This window comes from Apodemus sylvaticus, chromosome 6, assembly GCF_947179515.1.
Source record: "Apodemus sylvaticus chromosome 6, mApoSyl1.1, whole genome shotgun sequence".
In the NCBI taxonomy this organism is placed as follows: domain Eukaryota; kingdom Metazoa; phylum Chordata; class Mammalia; order Rodentia; family Muridae; genus Apodemus; species Apodemus sylvaticus.
Genome location: NC_067477.1, coordinates 43,098,591 through 43,122,512, shown reverse-complemented (window position 1 = coordinate 43,122,512; position 23,922 = coordinate 43,098,591). Strand labels below are relative to the sequence as shown.

General features: G+C 46.4%; 1 protein-coding gene across 1 annotated transcript in view; it reads right to left on the bottom strand.

Moving 5' to 3' along the window:
- Zfyve26 (zinc finger FYVE-type containing 26) overlaps window positions 1–23,922 on the bottom strand; it is a 61,652-nt gene that overhangs the window by 13,495 nt on the left and 24,235 nt on the right. The window contains exons 20-34 of the mRNA XM_052185574.1: window positions 23,673–23,775; window positions 20,901–21,643; window positions 19,351–19,547; window positions 18,657–18,761; window positions 17,263–17,385; window positions 16,731–16,907; window positions 14,692–14,938; window positions 13,916–14,014; window positions 11,801–11,964; window positions 9,690–9,826; window positions 7,417–7,448; window positions 6,029–6,165; window positions 4,354–4,574; window positions 1,450–1,597; window positions 1,021–1,230 (exon numbers count right to left, since the gene is read on the bottom strand). Coding sequence (XP_052041534.1) covers window positions 1,021–1,230; window positions 1,450–1,597; window positions 4,354–4,574; window positions 6,029–6,165; window positions 7,417–7,448; window positions 9,690–9,826; window positions 11,801–11,964; window positions 13,916–14,014; window positions 14,692–14,938; window positions 16,731–16,907; window positions 17,263–17,385; window positions 18,657–18,761; window positions 19,351–19,547; window positions 20,901–21,643; window positions 23,673–23,775 — 2,843 coding nt within the window. The remainder of the gene's footprint in view (window positions 1–1,020; window positions 1,231–1,449; window positions 1,598–4,353; window positions 4,575–6,028; window positions 6,166–7,416; window positions 7,449–9,689; window positions 9,827–11,800; window positions 11,965–13,915; window positions 14,015–14,691; window positions 14,939–16,730; window positions 16,908–17,262; window positions 17,386–18,656; window positions 18,762–19,350; window positions 19,548–20,900; window positions 21,644–23,672; window positions 23,776–23,922) is intronic.

The window sequence follows — 23,922 nt, the reverse complement described above, 5'->3', positions numbered from 1 at the left end:
TATCTGTAACCCAGTGTTTGGGTAGGCAGATTCTAGCTGGGTAGGGGCTAACTGGAGAATCTACTGGAAACAGACAGCTCCAGGTTCTGTGACACACCCAAAGTAGCCTGTGGCAGTGAGGTTCAGCCAGTGAGGGTGCCGGAAACCAGCCTGACCTCTGAATTTCATCCTGGAGGGAGGACAGAACTCACTACTGCAAATTGTCCTCTGACCTCCAAGACAGAGGGAGAGGGAGAGAGGAAAGGGGGAGGAGAGAGGGGAAAAGGAGAGGGAAAGGTGACAGGGGAGAGGGAGAAGGGAAGGTGAGAGGGACAGGGGAGAGGCAGAGGGTCATACATAGACACACACTCAAAAACAAAATGGAAAGAGTGGGAGAAGACAGCCAACAGTGCCCTCTGACCTCCACACATGCATGCATAGGTAAGCACACACAGCCAAATATGAATCCACTGCAATACATTCAGTACAAAATAGAAAAACAAAGAAACTCCAAATGGAATATTAAAACTCAGTAATCTGGCTATGTGATTTTAACTTTTTAAAAAATATATCTTTTATCGTTTCTTTTAAAAAACTGACTTTGTAACTGGGTGGTGGTGGCACATGCCTTTAATCCCAGCACTTGAAAGGCAGAGGCAGGTGGATTTCTATGAGTTCAAGGTCAGTCTGGTCTACAGTATGACTTCCAGGACCGCCAAGGCTTCCTGTCTTGAAACCCTGTCACAGAGAAACCCTGTCTTGAAAAACAAAAAACAAAACAAAACAAAAAAACCCAAACTGATCAAACAAAAAACAAAAACAAAAAAACTCCAAAACAAACCAACAACCCCCTCCCCAACTTTGTGTTTAATCTAACCATATAATTACTTATCTAACTACATGTAATAGAAACAAACAGACAGACAGACATCAGCCCTCTGAGCCCACATGCACTATTAATTGGATAAGCCTGACCTCTCCCTGACCCTTACTGTCCCTTGCCTCTTACTGAATGGGGCCCACTGTCCGCTCAGCTCTTACCAAGGAAACGAGGGGCCTCACTGTGGACTCCAGGTACTCGACCACGTCCTGGACTAGCCTCGAGCCATGGCTCAATTGGTTGAGGTCCAAAGGAGGCTTCAGGCAGCGACTGAACTTCTCCCTTGCAGCAGTGAGGTCCCCAGCTTTGAGGCAGGCCATGCCCCAGGCATGCCATGCTCCTGTGGAATCAAGCCCAGTCTTTGTAGAGACCTGGAGGTAAAAATGAGAGGTGTCTACGTTCAGGTCTGAGAGTCTTCCCAAACCTTGTTCTGTTCCTTTGCCCCAAGCACCTGCCCACCATCCAAGTGCTGTAGCTCTAAATCTGGTTGTACCCTGTATGTGTCCATGGTGAGGACAACAGAGGCGGTAAGGCCTGTTTCAAAGGCACTCATGACAGCCGGGTATAAGGAAGACTCATCTTTGTCTCACCTCAACGCCCAGTTGGTAGTACTCAGCTTCTAGGAGCTGGTTCCTCAGCCTGGTTACTGCAGCTGGCTGCAAGATCTGATCTAGAGATGGCATATGGCGGTAGGCAGCAGCGACTAAAATATGCAGGACGTCTACCTTGCTGATGTAGCTACGGGGAGAAAGAGCAAGTGAGGTTGTGTAGCTCTGGAGTGATTGCTGCTAGAAGGCTTTTTATCTCATTTTCAATGCTACGTGTGGTCATGGGAATGAAGAGATATATAGCATAGGTACTCTGAGCAAAGGTCCTAGAGTCAGACTCTTCACTCCTCTACCTTAATAGCTCTGAGACATGCCTCAGCTTACTCATCTGTTAAATGGATATAAAGCAGAAAGTTTTAAGGATAGAATGAAATGTCAGGTTTGAGAGCTTTGGATGGTGTCTGGAACTTCTGTAGCAGCACACCATGCTGGTTTATGTTTGAGTAGGAGCACAGATGTCTGGGATTTCCGAGACAAGGCATCTACATTAAATGCTGGAGCTCACAAGCTACCCACCGAGTGCTTTTGGTTCTTCGGAACACTGTTTTGTTGAAAGAGAGTACAGAACAGGTATCATTGACTTAGGGGCTGGAAAGAGGGCTCATCAGTTAAGAGCACTGACTGCTTCTCTGGAGGACCTTGGTTTGGTTCTCCTATTACCCGTGTGATGGTTCACAATCACCTGTAACTTCAATTCAGGGGACCCGATACCATCTTCTTCTGGCATCTGGGGGCAACAGGCACACATGTGGCATACTCAGATAAAATACTCATTCATCTATATATGTATAGGTGTATATATGTATATATATATATGTATATGTATATATCATATATACTGACTCCACTGACCCATATTCCTGGTTGGTATAGTGGTTTTACCATTACTACAGTGGTACCTACAGGGGCACCTTGGCCTTTCTGGTCTAGTCCTAGACTTCATATTTTTCCTGTGTGCTAAGAATGACTTTTCTTATACCCCACCAATAATCTTGTTCCTGAGGATTGGAAGAACCTCATCAAGGCAGAGTCCAGAGAGTCTGACCATTCTGCCTGATGCAGCAGGCTCACACCCATGGTTCTGGATGTCTGTCTCCTACCTACAGCAAAAAAACCTTGTGGCTCCTGACTCTACTTAGCAATTTTTCTGGTTCCATACCTTTAATGATTTTTAACCTGGTGAGGACAGGGTAGGGGGGTGGTATGTAAAATCAGATTTGAAGCCATAATATAACTCTCCATTTAGCAAATGAAAACAGTTGAACTAGATATGTTAGTTGTTTTGAAATATGTTCATTTTATCTGTTTATCCATCAGAAGGAGACATAGTTAAAAACAGAATATTCTGGTTTGTATAGCAATATGAAGCAGAGATGAGTCCTCATACGATTGTATGTGAAGCAGGTATCTGTGTGTGTGTGTGTGTGTGTGTGAGAGAGAGAGAGAGAGAGAGACAGAGAGAGAGAGAGAGAGAGAGAGAGAGAGAGATGATAGTGCTGTAGAGTGTCTGGGAAGCCCATGGCTGCACGTGGGGGTGAGAACCCTGCTAAAGTCAGAGCTTACTGGATCTGTGCCCCCTCAGGAGGCTCCTGCAGTTAGGCAGATTTGTCTGAGGTTAGAATGTTAAGAGATGATGTAGGTATGTGCTCTAACGAGTGTTTGCAGGAGGCATTTATGCTTCAAAGCACATCCTATCCCTGGTTCCCGAAGCTGGCTGGGCCTGGTACTGGAGCACATTTCATGAGTCACGCATCTGGGTGGGTCAGTAAGGAATTAGGAGTTTTCATTGTAAAGTTAATGGATGGAGTCAAAGCAGGTTGTGCAGGAATCTGCCGGGGAAGAGAGGCTAACCCTCAGTCACATCTCCCTATTTCCGTAAGCTGACTCACAGTCCACCAGGATACAGGAGCCCACTGGTTCCACAATTGTAAGAGACATCTATTCGTTTCTTGTGTGCACATCGGTGCATGCGTGCTATGGCATGTGTGCAGAGGTCAGAGGACTTTTGGCAGTTGGTTCTCTTCTTTTACCACATGGATCCCAGAGACCAACTTCATGTAGTGAGGCTAGGTGATCCCAAATTGTTTTTATAGCCCCATTATCCAGAAGTCCCAGAGGTCACAGTCAAGACAGGGGAGTTCTGTGCGAGGTCAATCGCATTTCTTTTAAAAACTAGAGAGTTCCACAGACACTAAAGGTACTTTCCTAAATTATTTTAATGACAAAGAATCTAGTTAAGGTCTTTCCTTGCTTTGTGACAGGGTACAACTAGGGAATCACCATGTGGTAGCTTTGTATCAACTTGACAAAAGCTGAACTGATCTGAGAAGAGGGACTCTCAACTGAGAAAATGCCTCCATAAGATGGGCCCAGGCAAGTCTGTAGGCTATTTATTTCGTATTAATGACTGATGAGCGTGGGCCTAGCTCACTGGGAGGTGCTACCTTTGGACAGGTGTTTCTGGGTAGCATAAGAAAGGAGGAGCAAGCCATGAGGGGCAGGCCAGTAAGCAGCAGTCCTCTATGGCTTGTGCTTCAGTTCCTGTCCTGACTTCCTTCTGTGGCGGAACCTTGTGCTGGATAAGCCCCTGCCTCTCGGAATTGCTTTTGGTCATGCTGGTTTATCATGGTACTAGAAAGCAAATGAATAGACTCTGTTTTTAAGGCCTATGGAAAAGAAAAGGACACAGGCTGACATAGGGCAAGGACTACCAACTGGACCACGGTGATTAGTACTTATATCTCATAAACATCAAAATGGGATACAGGTCAGCATGTTTCATAAGAGAGGATGGGAAGATGGAAGGAAGGTCACAGCAGAGTCAGAAAAGGAAGCCAGATTAAAACCCGCCACTGTATAAAAGAATGGAGGCTCATTCTGATGTACCTGTCACAAAGAGCCAAGTCCTGGCTCTGGCCAGCCTTGACGAACATCATTTTGGCACTGAAGAGCAGCTGCTTCATGATGTCTATGAGCAGCCCGGCATCCACCTCTGGGTTGGTGAGGCCCCTGGACAGCCTGCAGCAGTGCTCAATCAGCTGGTGACCACAGGCAATGCTGTCTCGGTGCAGGTTCAGGATGGCAATGCACAGGGAGGCGCTGGGGGCCTGGCCAGGGCAGGGGAGGGAGACAAAGACAGCGAATTCAGGGACCAGAGCATTGTTCAAATACAGCTATCTGGTGGAATCACCATGCCCTCTTCAACAGGAAGGAAACCACTTCAAGAGGAAGCCGGACATCCCCCTGCAAACCAACAGAGCATCCAGCAGTATTTTAGACGCTCCAAGTTCCACTGCCGAGCGCTGGCTGCTAGGCTTTGTCACACTGTGGGAAGAGACAGTATGTCCTCGGTTCCTACTTCGTGTTTTGTCTTTTTGTTTTTCAGACAGTCTCTTTACATAGCCCTGGCTGTCCAGGGACTTCCTACTGCTCGACAATTCCCACAGGTGGCCTCTGTTTTTTGCTCTTCTGTCCCACAGTTGTAATCATTCTTATCACTTGCCTATTGAAGTCAGCACTTTACGTCCTAAACATGCTGCGGCCAACCAACGCTCCCATAGCACACCTGTAAAAACCCCTAGCTGCCCGCACCTACCAGATACTCATTTCTTACTGTAGGCGTCATAGTTCTCTATATAAATAGTCCTTCTCAAGCTTACCACGTTACCCCTTACTTTCAATACTGTCTTCTGATACCTTCATCATGTCCTGTGATTTTTTTTCTTATTTATTTTATGTATGTGAGTACACTGTAGCTGTCTTCAGACACACCAGAAAAAGGCATCTGATGAAGAGGGCATTGGATCTCATTACAGATGATTGTGAGTCACCGTGTGGCTGGTGGGATTTGAACTCAGGACCTCTTAACCGCTGAGCCATCCATCTTTCCAGCCTTATGTCCTATGATTTTTGACTCTGTGCTTTTGCCCAGACATTTTAGGATTTTGTTGTTGTTGTTGGTGGTGGTAGTGATGTGTGTGTGTGTGTGTTGTGTCGATGCATGTATGTGAAGGTGTGCAAGCAGTTGTACGTGTATGTGTGTGTGGAGGCCAGAGGTTGAGATTGGGTGTCTTCCTGAATTGCTCCCCACCTTATTTTTATTTCTACTTTTGAGTCAGCGTCTTTCACTGAGCCTGGAGCTTGTTGCTTTAGCTGGACCTGGCTGGCCAGCAAGCTCCAGGGATCTGCCCGTCTTTGCCTCCTCAGTGCTGGGACTACATAGGCACATGTTGCTGACCTGTTTCCTCAGATGGGTGCAGGGATCTGAACTCAGGTACTCATGCTTGCACAGAGAGCACTTTACCACCCACTGCATCACTTGCCCAGTCTCCAAACAGTTCAGTTCTGTGCTCTGTCTTCCCCCTCCCCTTGCAATCTTCTAGCTTCTCTGTACCTTTCCGGAGATGCTTCTGACCTTCTGCCTAACTGGTTCACTCATCTCAGCCTCATGTAATTGTATGCATGCAAACAAGGGCCAGGCTTAGCGAGCGACCTCTACATTTCCTGCTTTACTGTTGGACATAACGAAACTTATGTGACCATTACATTTTATTGTTATTACCTGCTCATAGTAAAATTCACTGCGCACCAGCTCATTTTCTTCCTCATTTAGACTCAAGATCCATTCCACCTCGGTTGCTTTGGGGACTCTCACCACAGCTGAATATGGAGGGCTTTCATTTTTAGCGCTGTCTGGAACTGAGAAGAGGCTTGTTACTCAGTGCCAGTCACTGGCTGGTGCCGCAACCCTGCGAGCTGGTGTGTCCCAGGCAGGTATCTGCCTGCCTATCTGAGGGCCGTCTTTCTCCTTGGTCTCTTTTCTTTTCTTAAAGACTTATTTACTTGTTTGTGTGTGTGCCTGTATGAGTTTATGTGTGTGTATGTGCATGCGTATGCATATGCCTGAGGCCAGGAGAAGGCGTCTGACTGCCTGGAATTAGTAGTTGAGGCAGTTGTGATTCACTTAGTTTGGGTGCTGGGAACCCAACCTGGGTCTCCGTGAGAGCAGAGAGTGTTTTTGACTGCATTCTCCCCTCTTTCCTTTTGTTTTCTTTAGGAAAGCCCATAAAGTACCTCAAATCCTCTTCCCCATGCATAGGTCTGGGATAAATGTCACCTCGTTTGTGACATGACTGTGACGCTTCACACAAGAAACCCTGAAAGACATGGCTCAACCACTGGGAACTAACCTGCTGTGGAAAGGTACTAGCTAAACTGCTGACAGTGATCTCCTGAGGGCAGAACAAAGCACTGAACGGAGGACAAATGACAACAGAGGAGGGAGCTGGGGTGGCGGTGGATAGGGTCCCTATTAAAAGCTAAAACCCAAAGTCCTTGGCTGTTGGCCTTCCCAGTGCTAGAAGCTAATGGGTCTAAAGGTTCTTGTGAAGGTTGTCTACATGTCAAGGGATGTCAAGGCAAACAGGCTGATAGAAAAGCTATGATTTTCCATTCCTGAACCAAGTGGATTGTACTGGCTAGTTTTGTGTGTCAACTTGACACAGGCTGGAGTTATCACAGAGAAAGGAGCTTCAGTTGGGGAAGTGCCTCCATGAGATCTAGTTGTGGGGCATTTTCTCAATTAGTGATCAAGTGCGAAGGGCCCCTTGTGGGTGGTACCATCCCTGGGCTGGTGCTCTTGGGTTCTATAAGAGAGCAGGCTGAGCAAGCCAGGGGAAGGAAGCAAGCCAGTAAGAAACATCCCTCCATGGCCTCTGCATCAGCTCCTGCTTCCTGACCTGCTTGAGTTCCAGTCCTGACTTCCTTTAGTGATGAACTGCAACATGGAAGTGTAAGCTCAATAAACCCTTTCCTCCTCAAATTGCTTCTTGGTCATGATGTTTGTGCAGGAATAGAAACCCTGACTAAGACATGGATCTAGTTGCCCCATGGTCATCAGCTGTAGCTGGCGTACTGACAACAGAGACACGGAGCAAGCTCAGGCCTTACCTTCTGACTGGCATGGGCTCTCCTCTGGTGCACTAGAAAGAGAGAGAAACAAAATGCCTCAGCCACCGCTTCTCTGTTTTGTGTTTAGTGAACGAAACTGACATTGGTTCTAGTGGTCATTGATCAGTATCAAAGTTTGAGTGACAATGGCCCCCTAGGCTCATGGGACTGACACTCTTGGGAGGTTGGCCTTGATGGAGTAGGTAGGTGTGGTGGTCTTGAGGAAATGTGTCACTGGGAGTAGGTTTTGGGGGTCTCAGAAGTGCAAGCCAGGCCTAGTGTGTCTCAGTTTCTTCTTGCTGCCTGTGGATCAAGATGTGAAACCCTTGGCTCCTTTACCAGCATCATGTCTGCCTGCTGCCATGCTCCCCACCATGATGATAACAGACTACACCTCCTAACTGTAATACAGACCCAACTAAATGCTGTCCTTTATAAGAGTTGCCATGATCATGATGTCTATTCACAGCAATAAGGCTGTGACTAAGACAATCAGAGAATTAATCACACATAACTTTTTCTCTTCCTTGCTGGTCATAACCATCTCTTACCATGCTTTGTCCTTTTATGTCTTACATAGCCATTTAAATGTCCCCACCTTTCTGTGTCTGAGGAGACCTCATGATTTTGGGCTGGCATCTGTAATAACTTTGCCATGATTCTGCAATAAGTGTCCTTGACTCTGACCACCTAGCCTCTACTTGTGGCTGTAGCAAGATTTCAGAAATTCAAATGTGGTCACATTCTGCTCCTGCTTAAGAATTCCTCAGAAGCTGCTCAGGTTGAAAGGATTCCTCATTTGTGGTTCTGAGATCTGGTATGACCATTTCTTTAGCCATCTCCTGTCACCATGACCTGTCCTCAGGCTGCAAGGGTCCCATTGCTCCACCATCAGCTCTGGTAAAGGGCCACGTTTACAATGTGTATAAGGAACATGCTGACCTACTCCAGTCCATGGCGCAGGGAGCAGGCCAAAGTCTTGTGCCAGTAAGTCTTCTGGATTCGGCTGCCTGCTTTAAGTCCACAGTCCACTGATCGGAACCCTAGCCTGTCATCTACCTACTCACGGCTCCTCAAATGCTTAACGTTTTCTCCGCCTCGGCTTTTGCTGTGCTACCCACCCCCTGGGAATAATTTTTCTTTTCTTTTCTGTTCTTCTTTAGGTCTCTTTTCTCCCAAACTCCTCATTCTCTAAGACTCATCTCCTGGGGTCATCTCCAGGAGATTCTCTCAACTCCCTGGGCCAATCTGTGTGTTCCATCACCACTGCACTCAGCCAGTCACCTTGTGGTGGGTTTATTGGCTGTTTCCCTAGTAAAATGGGGTTCCCTTAGGATAATGTAACTATTGCAGAGTAACTGCTGGAAAAAGACTCCCCATTAACATTGACTGCTCACTTAAAACCCCACAGGATGATGTTAGGGTAATTACTGTCCTCCACCTGACAAGGGAAGCAGGGACTGGAGTGTTAGGGTTTCAGGAACTGTTCGATGCGTATGACATGCCTTCATTCCTATGCAGTCAATACTTAGGCAAATAATGACCCAAAATTCTATTATGTAGAGTACAAAATCTAGTTAAGTTTGCTAAATAAAATAAAACCTGAGACTCTAAAGTAATTTTGCTCTTGCATAGCTGATTTCCCTAGGTACCCTAAGACTTCACACTCTCAATAAGAAGCAGTAGAAAAAAAATCCAAGTCATGATGACTCACAAAACATCCTCTTCATGCATCTGCCTTGCTAGAGGGAGGGGCAGTTGCTGAAATTTATCTGGAGGTTAGCCATGTGCAGGAGAGTGAGTGTGAGGGCTGGTCTGTGACTCACAAGCCAAGATGACTACCCAGTGTAGAGCTAGAGCAAGTGAGCCCACACACTCAGCGGGTATGGGCATGTCGTTCCAAGTCCAGCTGGAGTCACATGAACCGCAAGTGGCCAGGTAACAGGAGAGGTGACAAGGTGAGATGGTGACCTCAGTGTGTGGAAGGTCTGAGGACCAACGTGTCTTGATTTCAGATAAAAACAGCCGGTAAGAACTCTGCATGCTCCCTTCTCATCCGTACCTCCCACCTTCAAAGTCTCTGACAAAGCCACTTGTGCTGTATGCATTTCACAATACGGTTAATGACACTACAGTGTACATATTAAATCAAACATGGCATATTAAATCAAACATGGTGTAATACAGTGTAACGCTGCACAGTGGGAGTGATGGAACAGTGAGGGCCCTGGGGAGGTGGCAGGGCTAAGTCAGGCTTACTGCAGGACACTCACTCTTTGTTGTAGTAACTGTAGCACTGGTCACACACACGTGTCGGGTTTTCTCTGCAGCCTTCCACCACCATTTTCTTAGAGGAGCAGGAGCCACACACTAGCCGCCCACAGCGGCGACAGTGATGACGCCTGTTGAACTGAGGAAAGCCATTGGAATAGAAGGGACGTCAAGAGAAGAACGTCAGACTGTCACTCCTATGTTTATACTTTTTTTTTTGGCAACCATGGCTTATTAAGAATACCAGGCACTTGGGATTTTGTTTTTTTGTTTTTGTTGTTGTTGTTGTTGTTTTTTTGGCACTTGGGTTTTTACTGAACATGATCACACTAGCCTCAGAAAGGTCACATTTAGGGGAATGGGTTTTTAGCTTAGTGCATAAGGTCCTCAACCTTCTCAACACCCCTCCCCCATACACATGAAAGAAAAGAAAAAGAAAAAACAAAAGCCTACTCAATAGACATTCTAAAGTATTACTCAGATGAAGACCAAATGTTCTAAGTCCTGCACCATTTGCAACTAACAGTTTCTGACAAAGTTTGCTTCTGAATGGAAGCAACATGTGGAGACACTCTAAGAAGCAACAGGGAAGGTGGGCACGGTGACTCACACCTATAATCCCAGCACTCGAAAGGCTGAGGCAGGGGAATTGCTGAGAGTTTGAGGCCAGCCCAGGCTATGCAGTGAGTTCTAAGTCAGCCTGAACTATAGTAAAATCTAGCAGGGGACCCAGAGTATTGCTCTCCCAACCATTTGGTAAAGTAACTGCTGAGCTCCTTCTGAATGTGGCTGTAATGCAGGAGTCTGGCAACAGGGCAGATGGCCCCAGGGAAGAGACTAAGACAAAAGCCTTGCTGGCTCTGAGGGCAACAGCATTTTCACAAGGGTTACATATAGTTAATCTGCATTCTTACCAGATTCCATAAATAAATAAAAACATTAAAAAAATTTTAGTAAAGAAGAAGATCCTTGCTTAGCCAGTGATGACCACACTTGTACAGAGTCAACAATGACAAAGCAGGAACACAGCCTCTCCCAAGTGCTTTATGGCATTAACATCTTAAAGCTTTTTAAAATTTTTATTTATATGCCTTTGTCTGTCTGTGTGTGGGTCTGTGCACATGAGTTCAGGTCCCCACAGAGGCCAGAGGAGGGCACCAGCTCCCCTAGAACTAGAGTTAGAAGTGGTTGTGAGCTGCCTCGTGTGGGTGCTGGGAACTGAACTCTGTTCTTCTTTAAGAGCAGCAAGCATTCTTAACCACTAACCACCTTTCCAGCTTTTTTTTTTTGACTCACAGTCTGTCTCTTGTAGCTCAGGCTGGCCTCAAACTCACTGTATAGCAGAGGATGACCTTGAACTGCTGATTCTCCTGTCTCTGCCTCTTGAGGTATGGCTATTACAGATGTGTATCATCACATCCATTGTAAGAGGCATTGGGACTGAACCAGGGGCTTGGTCCATGACAGGCTGCCACTCTTCCAAGTGAGCTGCATACCCAAGCCTCTCCAACTGTTTGTTGTTAAAGGATTGCTCCATTTCACGTTTAGAGGTTGATAGTCATTTTATACTCTTTCACAGATGAGGAGAGAGATGTAGAAAAATTACATCACTGTTGTTGACGTTAGTGCTGAAGTGCTAGACGGGTACTGGTATTAACTGTGGTACCATATGTAATTACATGTAGTTTCAACAGCTCCACGAGGCAACTCACACATCAACTCTAGCTTCTAAGAGGCCCATGAGATTGAAAATGTTTACAGTCACATTGCTATTAGGAAGCAGAGCTGAGTCTTCTCTCTCCTGAACTAGCATAATCAACTATTATCAGGTCACTTTCGTCTTGTGAAAGACATAGGGACTAGATATCAGATTGCAAAAAATTTGGTGATTCCTGCCTGCTTTTATCATCCAGTGAGAACGACAATGGCTTCATAACTTAAGGCTATCTGAGGATGTCTACTAATCAATGGGTCCTGAGAATGCACTCAGGTCAGGTCAAAGGGAGATGCAGGCAGATGCAGTCTTGGGGACAGCTGACTGAGAACTCAAGCTCACAACCTGGCCCTCTCTGCTTCTCTCCCCGGAGGGATGCTGAGGGTGGAGGCTGCTTACCATAGTGAAGTGCTCTCTGCAGCAGACCATGCAGATGCTCGCAGACTCATCTGGGACCCACTGATCCCTGGCAGGCGGTGTTTCTGGGGGCACGAACTCCAGCGGCGGCTGAGTCTGAGGGAAAGCTCTCTCCCTGGGACTGGGAGAATGGACTAAGGCACTTCCTGGAGTAAGAAGTCAGAGAAAAGGCTTGTCAACATTCCAGCTCATCAGTGAAGAGGGAAAGACAGAATTTTACCTTTTCACAAGGTCCTACTGGGATGACAGATCTAGGTGCTTGGTGCCTGTTTGAGTCACAAAACAAACAGGGGACATTGTGTGCCCACCCACCCCACCCAAGATGGAAATGCACAATAAAATCGGGCAAATATAGTTAATAAAAAACCCACTAAGCCTGGGGGTGGGAGTGGGCAGTGAGGTCTCAGTGGGCAGAAGGTGCTTGCTGCACCTGAAGGCCTGAGTTTGATCCCTGAGACCCACATTGGTAGAAGGAGAGAATCAACTTCTGCAGGTTGACCTCCACACATATTCTATTGCACACATGTGTGCACACAATAAACCGAAAGCACAGGTCTTCTTAGCAGCACCCAGATCCCCGCTCTCCTGACCGGTTGGCTAAACAACTGCTAAGCCTTTCCTGAATATGGGTCGTTGTGCATCAGCTTGGAGACTGGGAGAGAAGGGTGCTGAAAAAAGGTGACCGAAGCACAATTGAGACCCCCAGGGACCTTGTTCTTTGTGTGTGGGCATTAGAGCTTTCATGAGGGCTAAATATAGTTAATCTTCATCACCAATGGATTCCATATTTACAGTGTTGTCTAGTCACTAAATATGTCACTGCAGAATCAATATTCTTATGCTGGCTAGTTTTTGTCAATTTGGCACAGACTAGAATTACATGGGAACCCTCAACTGAAGGACTGCCTCCATTAGACTGCCTTGATTAATAATTGGTGTGTGTGTATGTGTGTGTGTGTGTGTGTATGTGTGTGTGTGTGTGTGTCCAGCCCACTGTGCCATCCCTGGTCAGATGATCCTGGGTTGTATAAGAAAGCAAGTTGATGAGCTGGGTGATGGTGGTGCACACCTTTAATCTCAGTACTCGGGAGGCAAAAGTAGGCAGATCTCTGAATTAGAGGACAGTCTGGTCTACAGAGCTAGTTCCAGGACAGTCTGGGCTACACAAAGAAAACCTGTCTCAAAAAATCCACAAAAAACAATAACAACAAAAACACAAGAAAGAAAGAAAGAAAGAAAGAAAGAAAGAAAGAAAGAAAGAAAGAAAGAAGGCAGGAAGGAAGGCAGCAGGCAGCTGAGCAAGCCCTGGGAGTGTAAGCAGCGTTTTCCACTTCAATTCCTGCCCTAATGTCCCTCAGTAATAACCTGCTACCTGCAAATGTTAACAAAATAAACCCTTTCCTTCCAAAGCTGCATTTGGTCAGTATTTTATCATAGCATCAGAGAAGCAAACTAAGAGACTCAAAATCCACATTCCTACTGCTTTTACAGTGACACAGGGGCATGTCTGGACTGGAGAAACTTTGAGTCACCCAATATTCAGGTTCTCAGTAGAGGTTGATTAAGGTGACATTCTTTCCTCTCGTCTCGGCTCTCACATGGTGGTGACAAGGGTATGGAAACAGTAGGGGGCAGGTCAGGGCTGGGCAAGAACTCTGGTTCCACACTGATGGATAGACTTAGAATAATTCCACCATGGGTAATTGTTAGTGGGGTGAGTCACTTCTAGGCCTCTTTTTCCTTTGTAAGATAAAGAACACAGAATCTGCTAGGATGAGTTACTTTGTCAGATTTTAATAAGCTAACATATGTAAGGCGTGTATGTAAGTGTGTGTGTGTGTGTGTGTATGTGTGTGTACGTGCCCATATGCATGTAGCTTCCTCCTCCTCTGGGAGCAACAGCTCAGGGTTCACTCACTGATGTGGTGTTTGCAGAGACGTTATAGGCACACTGTCATAGATAATGAGAGTTAGCTATATGATGAATCTACTGGGAAGTAAAAAGCTAGAGTAAATTATGAACAAAAAATAAGGATTTCTTAAGTGGAAATGAGAAGTGAGTGAGAGAATGAGAAAGTCTGAACAAGTAGTTCTCACCAGGGGCGGTAGCCACGGAGAACTCCGCTGACGACGACCTGGATAGGGTCTCGGAGTCTGACGCTTGGTGGACAGGCTCCTGGAGGTGAATCATGGAATCTGATGAAAGAGACAAAGAGCTGACAAAACCCTGGTCTACCACAAGCATCTTTAATAAGCTCCATGCTGAGCACGAATATCTGCTGGTTTTGTTGATTGTTGCAATGTGATTGTATTAAATATAAAACAATGCTTAAAAAAAAAAAAACCTTATAAGCCCAAGATGTATGACTCTTCCTCAAAATAAACCAACAAACAAAAGCAAGTCATGTTTAAGGCACAGGAGACAGTGGAGTAGATTTCTCAAAATAAATCTAAAAATGCCCAGAGAGAAGCAGAAGACACTTAAATGGTGCTCCTGGAGGAGAGGGAACTGGCCAGGAACATCTCGACTAGTTTCTTTTCTTCATTCTAGGAGTTGAAACAGCTCACATACAACTGACATCTGACATTACCCTGGAAATGAAGCATGTTCCCCATAAACAAAAACAAAAACAAAAACAAAACGATAGCTCTTATGAATCCACCATCGAGGCCAGGCCGTCTGGCTTCCCACACCTTTGTGGTATCAGACACGTAGCATTTGGCCCTTCTCCTAAGATTCAGATCTTGCCTAAGTAACAAACAGCTGTATCTCCTGAGGATCACTTAAGTTAGTAGGGAGAGGAGATGGACCAAAGAGCAGCACGGCCATTCTTCTTCCCTGTACAACTGCTATCTAGCATGCAGTCAGTCACCTGATCGTTTCTCTCTCAGAGGGTATGGGAGGTCCAGAGCTTTCCCTGCGTATCTGGAGAGCAACGAGTCAACCTCGTTCAGGGTGAAGCTGATGTCTTGTCCAGCCCGCAGCTGGTGCAGGGTCTGCACGGCCGTGGTGGCCCAGTCCACCTTCATGTTCAGCAGCAGCTGCTCTAACATGAGCAGCGGACTGGAGGACAAGTGGGCATAGCTGGCCCGGTGCTGTTCCGGCAGGGTCAGAAGAACCTGTGGCATGAAGAAAATAGCAGGTAAGCTTCAGGAAACTCTCGCTATTCTTGCAGGGAAGTGACAGGGTTAAAGTGAAAGGGTTAAAGCACTATTGCATTTGGGAAGCAAGGTTGAACTTCTAAGTCCTCCTGGTGGCAAATGAGAAGTGTCCTAAGGGCCTTTACATAGATAAGAGGTTGCTAATTTTTTTCTGTAAGAGGCAAGAGAGTAAATATTTTAGAGTTTAGGACTTAAAACCCATTCAGCTCTGCCAATGTAGCATGAAGGCAAGCACAGGCAAATATATAAATGAATTTATGAATGGATGTGGCCTGTTGCAATACAACTTGGTTTTCAGAAATAGGCTGAGGGCTAGCTCTGAGCTACAGGCAGCAAGCAGTGGGCACCCTGGCCTAGACCCTCTAGGCATAGTTGAGCTTTGCCTAACCCCAGACACTATCATTCTATAAAGTTTTGGTTAAAATGGACAATACAAAGTGATGCTGGCAGGCTGTCTGATCCTGGCAGTGCCACTGTCCTAGTCATAAAAAGATGGATCTAAATGCCCTTTCATGGTCAGGATCACGGGGCACTGGTCCTGTTCTGCTCACTAGCCCCCACCCCCAACTAATTGAGTGATGTGAATCAAAAAGAAGAGCTGAGCATGGTGGGCTACACCTGACAGCTCAGCACATGGAAGGTGGGGGAAGGATTGGGAATAGCCTCAGTTATGTAGTGAGTTTGAAGCCAGCCGTGGCCTCCAAAAAACAGATGGCTAAAACCTAACAAACCAAAACTTCCCACAAAACCAACTAACCAACCAACCAACCAACCAACCAACCAAAAACAAAATGAAAGAAGGAAAAAGAATCTCTTCTGGATAGGGTGGTGTCACTGGCTCTCTTGATATTTTGATTTATTTGTGGGGGCAGTGTATATGAGAAATCATAACAATTAGAAAATAGTGAGAGGGCCTTGTCTCCAAACCCTGCACTAGTACATTACTTAGTCTTATTCGTCTTTTTTTTTTATTGGTTCCTCTCACCTACTTTCTTATGTAACTACTGAGGCAAATAATCCTCTTCTACAAGTATAGACTATTTACCACACAGGCATTTTAATTTTAAAATTCATGTGTGCATGTATTTTTGTGTGTATTTGTGTGTGTGTGTGTATACCTGCTTCTCTATACATGCAGCATATACATGCAATGCCTGTGGAGGCCAGAAGAGGACATCTGATGGAGCTGGAGTTACAGGGTGTTGTAAGAATCCTCATGTGGGTGCTGGGAACTGAACCCAGGTCCTCTGTAAGAGCAGCCAATGCTCTTAATCTTAACTATTGGGTCAATTCTCCAGTCCCTCAAGTAGCAGTTTGAAATCCTTACATTCAAATCCTTTTGGAAGAGAACTAGTCCTTATCCCATGGCCATTTCCAACTGGTCTTGTTTGAATGTCGACTACCAATATTTTTAAGATGGCCAGTGATCCTAATACATGGTCAGTCTTGAGAAACAATGATATAGCAAGTGCCACAGAAAGCCCAAGGACAGCATGAGAGGACTGGGCAACCGCTCTTCAGAAGGAGAACAGAAAGACTATGACGGGCCCTAGGATACTCAGTTATGACGAGGTGAACTGCCAGGTTATGATTTCATAGAGCACAGGCCAAGAGGAGAAGGTGCCTGGCGCGAGGGCTTACAAAAGGGCAGATTCTGAGGTGGAAGTGAGGCCAGACGTCTCTGTCAAGCGGCATTCCCTCAGATCTCTTTCCTCCTCACGGCATTCCCTCAGATCTCTTTCCTCCTCACCTTAGATCCCATGTACAGTGCCTGGATCTCACGGTGTCGGTCAGTGGTTAGTTCTCCATAGAAGTGGGAGGTGAGGTAGTTGGCCAAGAAGTGTGACGTGGCTAAGCTAGGGTGCTGGTCAAGGGACCTCTCTGTGACTTCAAGGCACATGGTGGGATCAGGGATTCGTTGCAGGAGCTGCAGCAGAGGACAGAGAAGGAGGTGAGACCTACGGAACTCTCAAGCTGGCCTTGCTTGGTGTGAGAAGATAATATTTAGGCTCATGTATTTGGGACTAATTGTCTTTCTCCACTCATCTGCTGCCACCCCCATACTTCACTAACGAGCCGTGGCATTGAGAGGACCCGAATGCTCCACGTGGTACCTAAGGCAGGTCTCGGTTCCCAGCTCAAAATAAATGTAAGTGTCCCTGAAGCACGGATTCCAGGTCTGCGATGGCAAACACTTTGCATGGGACTCAGTAGTCTCCGAGTCACCTGAGCTGAGTAAGTTCGCCCTCCCTGGATGAGAAGTGTGAAGAAGCGGCGCTTACCTGAAGAGCCTTGTCGTGCTCTCTTCTTTCTAGCAGGTGGAGAAGGTGCTTGTGATGCAGACTGACCAGGTGTTCTCTTGGAATGGGGTACAGACGGCCCCACTCCTCACACAGCTCATACTCCTGGAAGGAAACGCCCACCTTTAATCGATTACATTACTAGCTGTTGGGGCTGGGGAGATGGCTCAGTGCTTAAGAGCATTGGCTACTCTTCCAAGAAGACTTAGGTTCCCTTCCCAGCACCCACATGGCAGCTCACACCTGTAACTCCAGTCCCAGAGGATCTGGCACCCTCCTCACACAGAGGTACATGCAGGCAAAACACCAATGCACATGAAATAAAAATAAATACATTTAAAAAAAATTTACAGTAATATAACCTTTGCATGTAGCATTTTTTTTGGTGTTTTTTGGTTTTGTTTTTATTTTTTGAGATGGGGTTTTCTCTATGTAAGCCCTGGCTGTTCTGGAACTTGCTATGTAGACCAGGCTGGCCTTGAATTGCATAGATCACCCGCATCTGCCTCCTGGGTGATGGAATTAAAGGTGTGCACCATCATCTTCTGCTTCTTAACACTGCCACACTCTCCCAGCGTGCTCCTGCCTGGGATGCCTCTCCATGCCTCTGTCTGGGCCTGCTTTTTTCTCCGTGATTCTTTTCTTTTCAGGTGGTGGTCAGGCTTCCTGTCTGGCTCTGGGCTAAATTCCGTCGCTCGGTGTTTCATGTTGCATCACTTTGGGATGCATCTTACATTGCCTTTCCTCCTAAAATGTCAGCCACCCAAGAGCAGGGACTAAGCTTAATTATCTCTGTCTTACCACCATTTTGCACAGTGCTCAACAACATTTAGTAAATGTTTCTTAACTAAACATCTACATTGTGACCTTTGATTTTTCAGCTTCTTAAAAAGCAGATACATTGCTATTAGTGACAAAATGGACAGCGAACTCAGAAAACTGATTCATATTCACGACCGATCATGGCAATGCTACTTGTATCAATAAGATACCATCCTAGTGGCAAAAAAATAAAAGAAGAAAAAAAAAAGGACAATATGTAGAGTTGGCACTTATACGGAGCAATGAGAACAAAGCTGCGACGTCTGATTGGCTGAGAGACTTGATCTCATCCTAGTAAAAAGGACACTCATGGTTATTCCGTGTGCGGGAGCATTCTGCACACAGTGTGGGAGTTCTCACAGAGGAACACTGCCGTGACAGCATTATCCCCTCTCTCTCTATGTGTTGGCAAATCTCACAATTAAAAGAAACAAAGACTATACTGTAGTTATATAAGATATGTGACACTGATACCTACAGAGGGCTCTATCCACATGACCAGCTAAGGAGCTGTAGCCTGGGAAGGAAGAGGAGTCCACCCTGGAAAATGGTACCTGTGATTCCAACATCATGTCCATGACAGCTGATGGGTCTTCAGCACAGCAGCTCCTCAGGGTCTGCCAGTCACACCAGGGTGGGGGATCCTGTAAACCTAGGATCTGAGGAGAGACAGGCAGACACATAACCAGCTGGCAGTGGTTCCCTCCATGGACACATCATCGGTATGTCCATGGAAGGGCCGTCCCTCAAGCTCTGTCCCTCAAGCTCCGTCCCAGCATCAAGCTGTCTGAACTTTCCCGGAAAGAGGGGAAGAAAGCAAACGATCAAAGGTTTTCCAGAGACAATAAGCCTCGCCAGGAGTAAGGTCTGGGAAAGTCTGATCAGCAGTCAGGACAGGAAGTTCTCACTGCTGAGGACAGTCTGGCCTCCTGAGGTTACCTGTCCCCAGTTTCTCCATCTCAAAACTCAAGACGTTCTTCCAGCCTGAGTGTTCTGAGGATCATCCTTCCCACAGCATTTTAGGGTGAAAACTGCTCAAGAGGCCCAGGAAGACCTTTGCCCCTTACCATGTGCGTCTTGCCTGGTGAGCTCCAGGCTCTGTTCTAGCAGGGGAAGGTTCACAGGTATTGCATACTGGCTATGCGGCTGACCTCCTAGGTCTGCCTCCCTGGGCATCGTCAGCTTGGATGCAACACATGTCCCACAAGCATCTTCCACTTTCTTCTACTCCAACACCACAGTCTTTACCTTCTGATAGACCCGCAGCTCCATCAGCTTCTGCTGCAGCTGAGATTTCAGTTCTTCTTGGACAGCCATGTCTGAAACACAGTAGGCCAGGATCTCCAGGCAGGACTCCAAGGGCCACCTGTCCACAAACCGCAGGGCCAGCTGACTTCTCAGGGACGCATCCTTCACAGGAAACAGGTACTGCCAACCTTCCTTGTCTGTAAGACAAAACAGTGTTCAAGGGCAGCAAGCCTGACCCGAAGGAGCTTAAAGGTCCAACTTAAGAGGGCTTTGCTCTATCTCATGACACAGGAGCTGGGAGGGTCCTTCCAATCCATGTGACTGGAACTGGGTTTATACTTGGAACCATTACACGACAGACAGAAACCCTCCTAGTGTCCCTTTATGCGAGGCTGTCATAGTCATGGTACTTTCTGAAGGGAGAGAAGGAGGGGACGGATAAAGGGAGGAGAGGAAAGGAAGGAAGGAAGACTTCTAATATTTTGTTCTGCTGCCATCTTGCGCTCTTGAAAACTCATCTTGTCAGTAGGGCTTTTGTGCTCCTTGTAGTTTCCACTCTGCACCCCATATATAAGATACTGTACATAAAGGAGCGTCATTCCCTAAATATCCTGTCACTAAGAGGAACTTTCTCTTTCCCACACCCATTCATAAATCTGATCTTAGAGACACAAAAACACAGACTCCAAGCAATTGATACCATACAGTTCTTTTAGTGGATTTCTTAACTTTCTTGGAGGGTATTTTCCTTTCAAAGGGCAGCTCTGCCTCTCCTACAAAGCCACCCTGCACGGCACATCTGGCGTTTGCTCTCCCCAGTGGAGCTCCACAGCTCATTGGCTTTCTGAACCATGTCACTGGCCTCAGACCTTGGATTTGAGACAGCGTCTTTCATCGACCTGGGGCATGTTGCTTTGGCTTGACTGGCTGCCCAGCTAGCCCCTAGCATCTACTTGTCTCTGTCTGGGGTTACAGATGTGTGTGGCCCACGTGTGGCTTTTACGTGCTGCTGTGGATCCAAGCTGACATTCATGCTTGAACCGCAAGCCCCTCACTCGCCTTGCTACCTCTCCAGTTCCTTGTTTTGAGAAAGGCTAGCCTCGAACTTTCTTCGGCTTCCCAAGTGCTGGGCTATGAGCACTGAACACCAGGCCAGCTCACAGTTCATTCTGCTGTTGTTGTATTAGCATGTGGATGTTCCAGTCCCTGTACTTGTGGCTTCTGGCTGCCTTCACCCTGCGCTAGCAGAACAGCATAGCAAAGACCACGTGTTCTAAAAGGACTGCAGAAAAAGGTTGCTAAGGTCTCTTTAAAAGCTAACACTTAATTGAACTCTATCTTGGGCTCCTGAAGGCAGGCCCAGATTGTTGTTTATACACTTTACAATAATTCTGATATGCAAGATTGAAAACATTGGTTACTGGTTCTAGACACCCATTATAAAGCAAGATTATGGTGGCATGTCTCCCTAGAGTTGCTGTGAAGATGCCATGTGATTGTACCACAGTGTATGCTAAATGGGAGGGGGAAGAGGAGAGCGTCCTGCTTACCACACACAGCAGCACAGGTCAGGACCAGATCCCGCACACTGCTCAGGCCGTCCATGTCCTGCCCATACACGTCGATGAGTTGAAGGGCCCGTGGCCAATCTCTGGCCACCAACGCTTCCTCAAAGGCCTCAGTTAGTACGTCCAGGGCCAGAGGAGAATGTAGGCCCAGAAGCACAGTAGGGAGATTGGCCTGGCCGCAGAGACTGGCTGCCAGACTCTGCCTTGGCTCAGAGGCTTGCTGCAGAGGCTCCCAGTTAGCCAGGAGGGCAGCCTCGAACACAGGAAACTGTTCCAGAAGGTGCTCACACTCCTGGGCGACCTTCTCTGCAGTCAGAGGCGCCTCCCTGCGACCACGCAGTTCCTTCCAGGACAGGCTGGGCCTGCTGACCTTGGTCGCTCGGGAAGCCCGGAGACAGGCCACCATGGCCAGTATCTTTGAGCGAGACTTAAGGAAGGCCAAGGCAGAGGCGGTGAAGGCAGGGAGTGAATCCTTCGGGGAGGAATGAGACTTTCTCTCTGCTGAGGAATTCTCGCTTGGTCTAGGGGAGCCCGGCATAGAGAGGGGCAGGCCATCCAGAAGGTGAGAGGCGTACCCCTTAGCCAGCATGCCTAGGTGAGTCAGGAGGGATGAGGCCTGCTGGCTTTGTCGAGATAGGCAAAGAGTAAGGGGCTCACAGCAGCAGCTGACAATGACCTGTGGCACACTTAGGTTGAGATGCTCTTGGGCAAGCAGGGCGGCCAGCCTGGTGGGAGAAGCAGAATGCATGTGAGGCCTGAACACGCAGGCATCACCACCCAGCCTTTTACACATTCACTCATTCATTCACACATTTCTCTTAGACCAGGTTTTACTGCATAGTCCTGGATGGCCTCACGCCTGTTGACTGTATGGCCCAAGTGCTGGGCTTGCACACAGGTGTCACTGTACAGCAAAAAGAAATGAAGGCTCTTAGTCATTCTTTCAAGAGCAGTCTAAAAGGCAGGTCACCAGACACACTGTGCAGGTCCTTTTTACTTCGTAATCTGAGGGATCCATCCACAGCAGCCCTCTTTAGGGAAGGGATTTTTCTATAGCTATAAAGTATTATAGAACTTAATTCATCCCATCTTAGTGGACCATGGGGTCTACTGGTCTGTTGCATAAGTGCCACTTTTCATATATGTACAACAAAGTGTCAGGATAAAGTCCCCAACATGGATTGCTATGTTAAAAGACCCATCAATTTGCTGAATTATAAATAGCACACAAAATAATAGACTTCGTTATGGCATTTTTTTATAGTTTGCTTTTGTAGACCATTCTCCGTGTCTCTTCTCTATCTGTTAGGCCCCTTTCTTTTCTCCTCCTCGCCCTCTTCTTCCTTCTCCTCCAGCTCGTCCTTCTTTGAAGACAGGGTTTCTCTGTGTTGCCCTGGCTATCCTGGAACTTACTTTGTAGACCAGGCCAGCTTCAAACTAAAGAGAGATCTATAGCATGTAATTATTAAAAAAAAAAAAAAAATCAGTCAACACACTCCCAATGGGGGAGGGGAGACCATGTTCCTGTCGTGTAGCTGGTATTAGTATGAATTTTTTTTTTGATAATTACATGCTACAAGATCTGTCTACCTCTGCCTCCCAAACGCTGGGATTAAAGGTGTCCGCCACCACCACCTGGCTGTCCTCTTTGTTTTTATATCCTATATATCAGATACAATGTCTACCAAGAAAACCTCTTATTCCTATCTTATCCCCTTTCTAGTTATATGACCTAAAATCATAAAACTATATATTAATTAAAAGCTAGGATCTGTATATGGAGAAAATATATAGTATTTGTCTTTCTGAGTCTGTGTTATTTCCTTTAATAATTTGACATTCATCCATTTTCCTACAATTTCATTTTTCTTTGTAGAGAATTGACTTTCACCGTGCACATGTAGCAAATTTCCATTGTCCTCTCATCTGCTGATAAATACCCTAACCGATCCTGCTGTGAACAGGTCAGCAACAGACGTGGCTGTGTAATTATCTCTGCAGCACTGCAGAGTCTGGATGCACAGGAGTGGCGTAGCTAAGTCATACAATGGTCCTGCTTTTTGGTCATAGTGAAAGCACCACACAGGTTTCCACAGCGGCTGTACCAGCTTCCGCTCCCACCAGGCCTGAATAACGGTCCCTGCCCCCTGCATCTTTACTAGAATTTTGTTGTCATATACTTTTCTGATAGTAGACTGGGGTGTGGTGGAATCTTAAAGGAGCTCTAATTTGCAGTTCCCTGATGGTTAAGAATGTTCACTACTAGGTCGGGTGGTGGTGGCGCACACCTTTAATCCCAGCACTTGGGAGGCAGAGGCAGCGGATTTTTGAGTTCAAGGCCAGCCTGGTCTACAGAGTAAGTTCCAGGACAGCCAGGGCTAAACAGAAAAACCCTGTCTTGAAGAACAAAAAACAAAACCAAAACAAAAGAAGGTTTACTACTTTTGCAAAGATTTAGTGGACATACGTGAACAATTTTTAATCTTAGTTGATAATGATAAAATGCTTTTCCACAGGAGTTATAACAATTTTTATACCTTACAAGCAATAGTCTCAAGTCTGGGAATGCTTATTTTTCTATAGGCTACATGACCATTGTTGCTGAACCTCTGGCTTTCGCTTATCTGTCAGTGAAGAGTTACCATCAGTCTCCTACTTAGAACACACACTAGCAGTAGCAAGAGAGAAAGAAAGGAAGAATGTTGAATTTGAGCCTGCTATGAAGGAATAAAAATCTTCATAGGTGAAGCTTACCTGTCTGGGGGAACTTGTCTTTCAAGCAGGAGATGTGACACCAGTTGGGAAGAGCTCTGCTGCAGGAGAACAAAGGGATTTCCAACCCTGACCTCCACATTATCTGAGAGAGTAAAGAAATAATCTTTGTTTGCCTCGCTGGGTGCTATGAAAGAATAAAAATCTTCACAGGTGAAGCTTACCTGTCTGGGGGAACTTGTCTTTCAAGCAGGAGATGTGACACCAGTTTTTGTTTTGTTCTATTACAGGT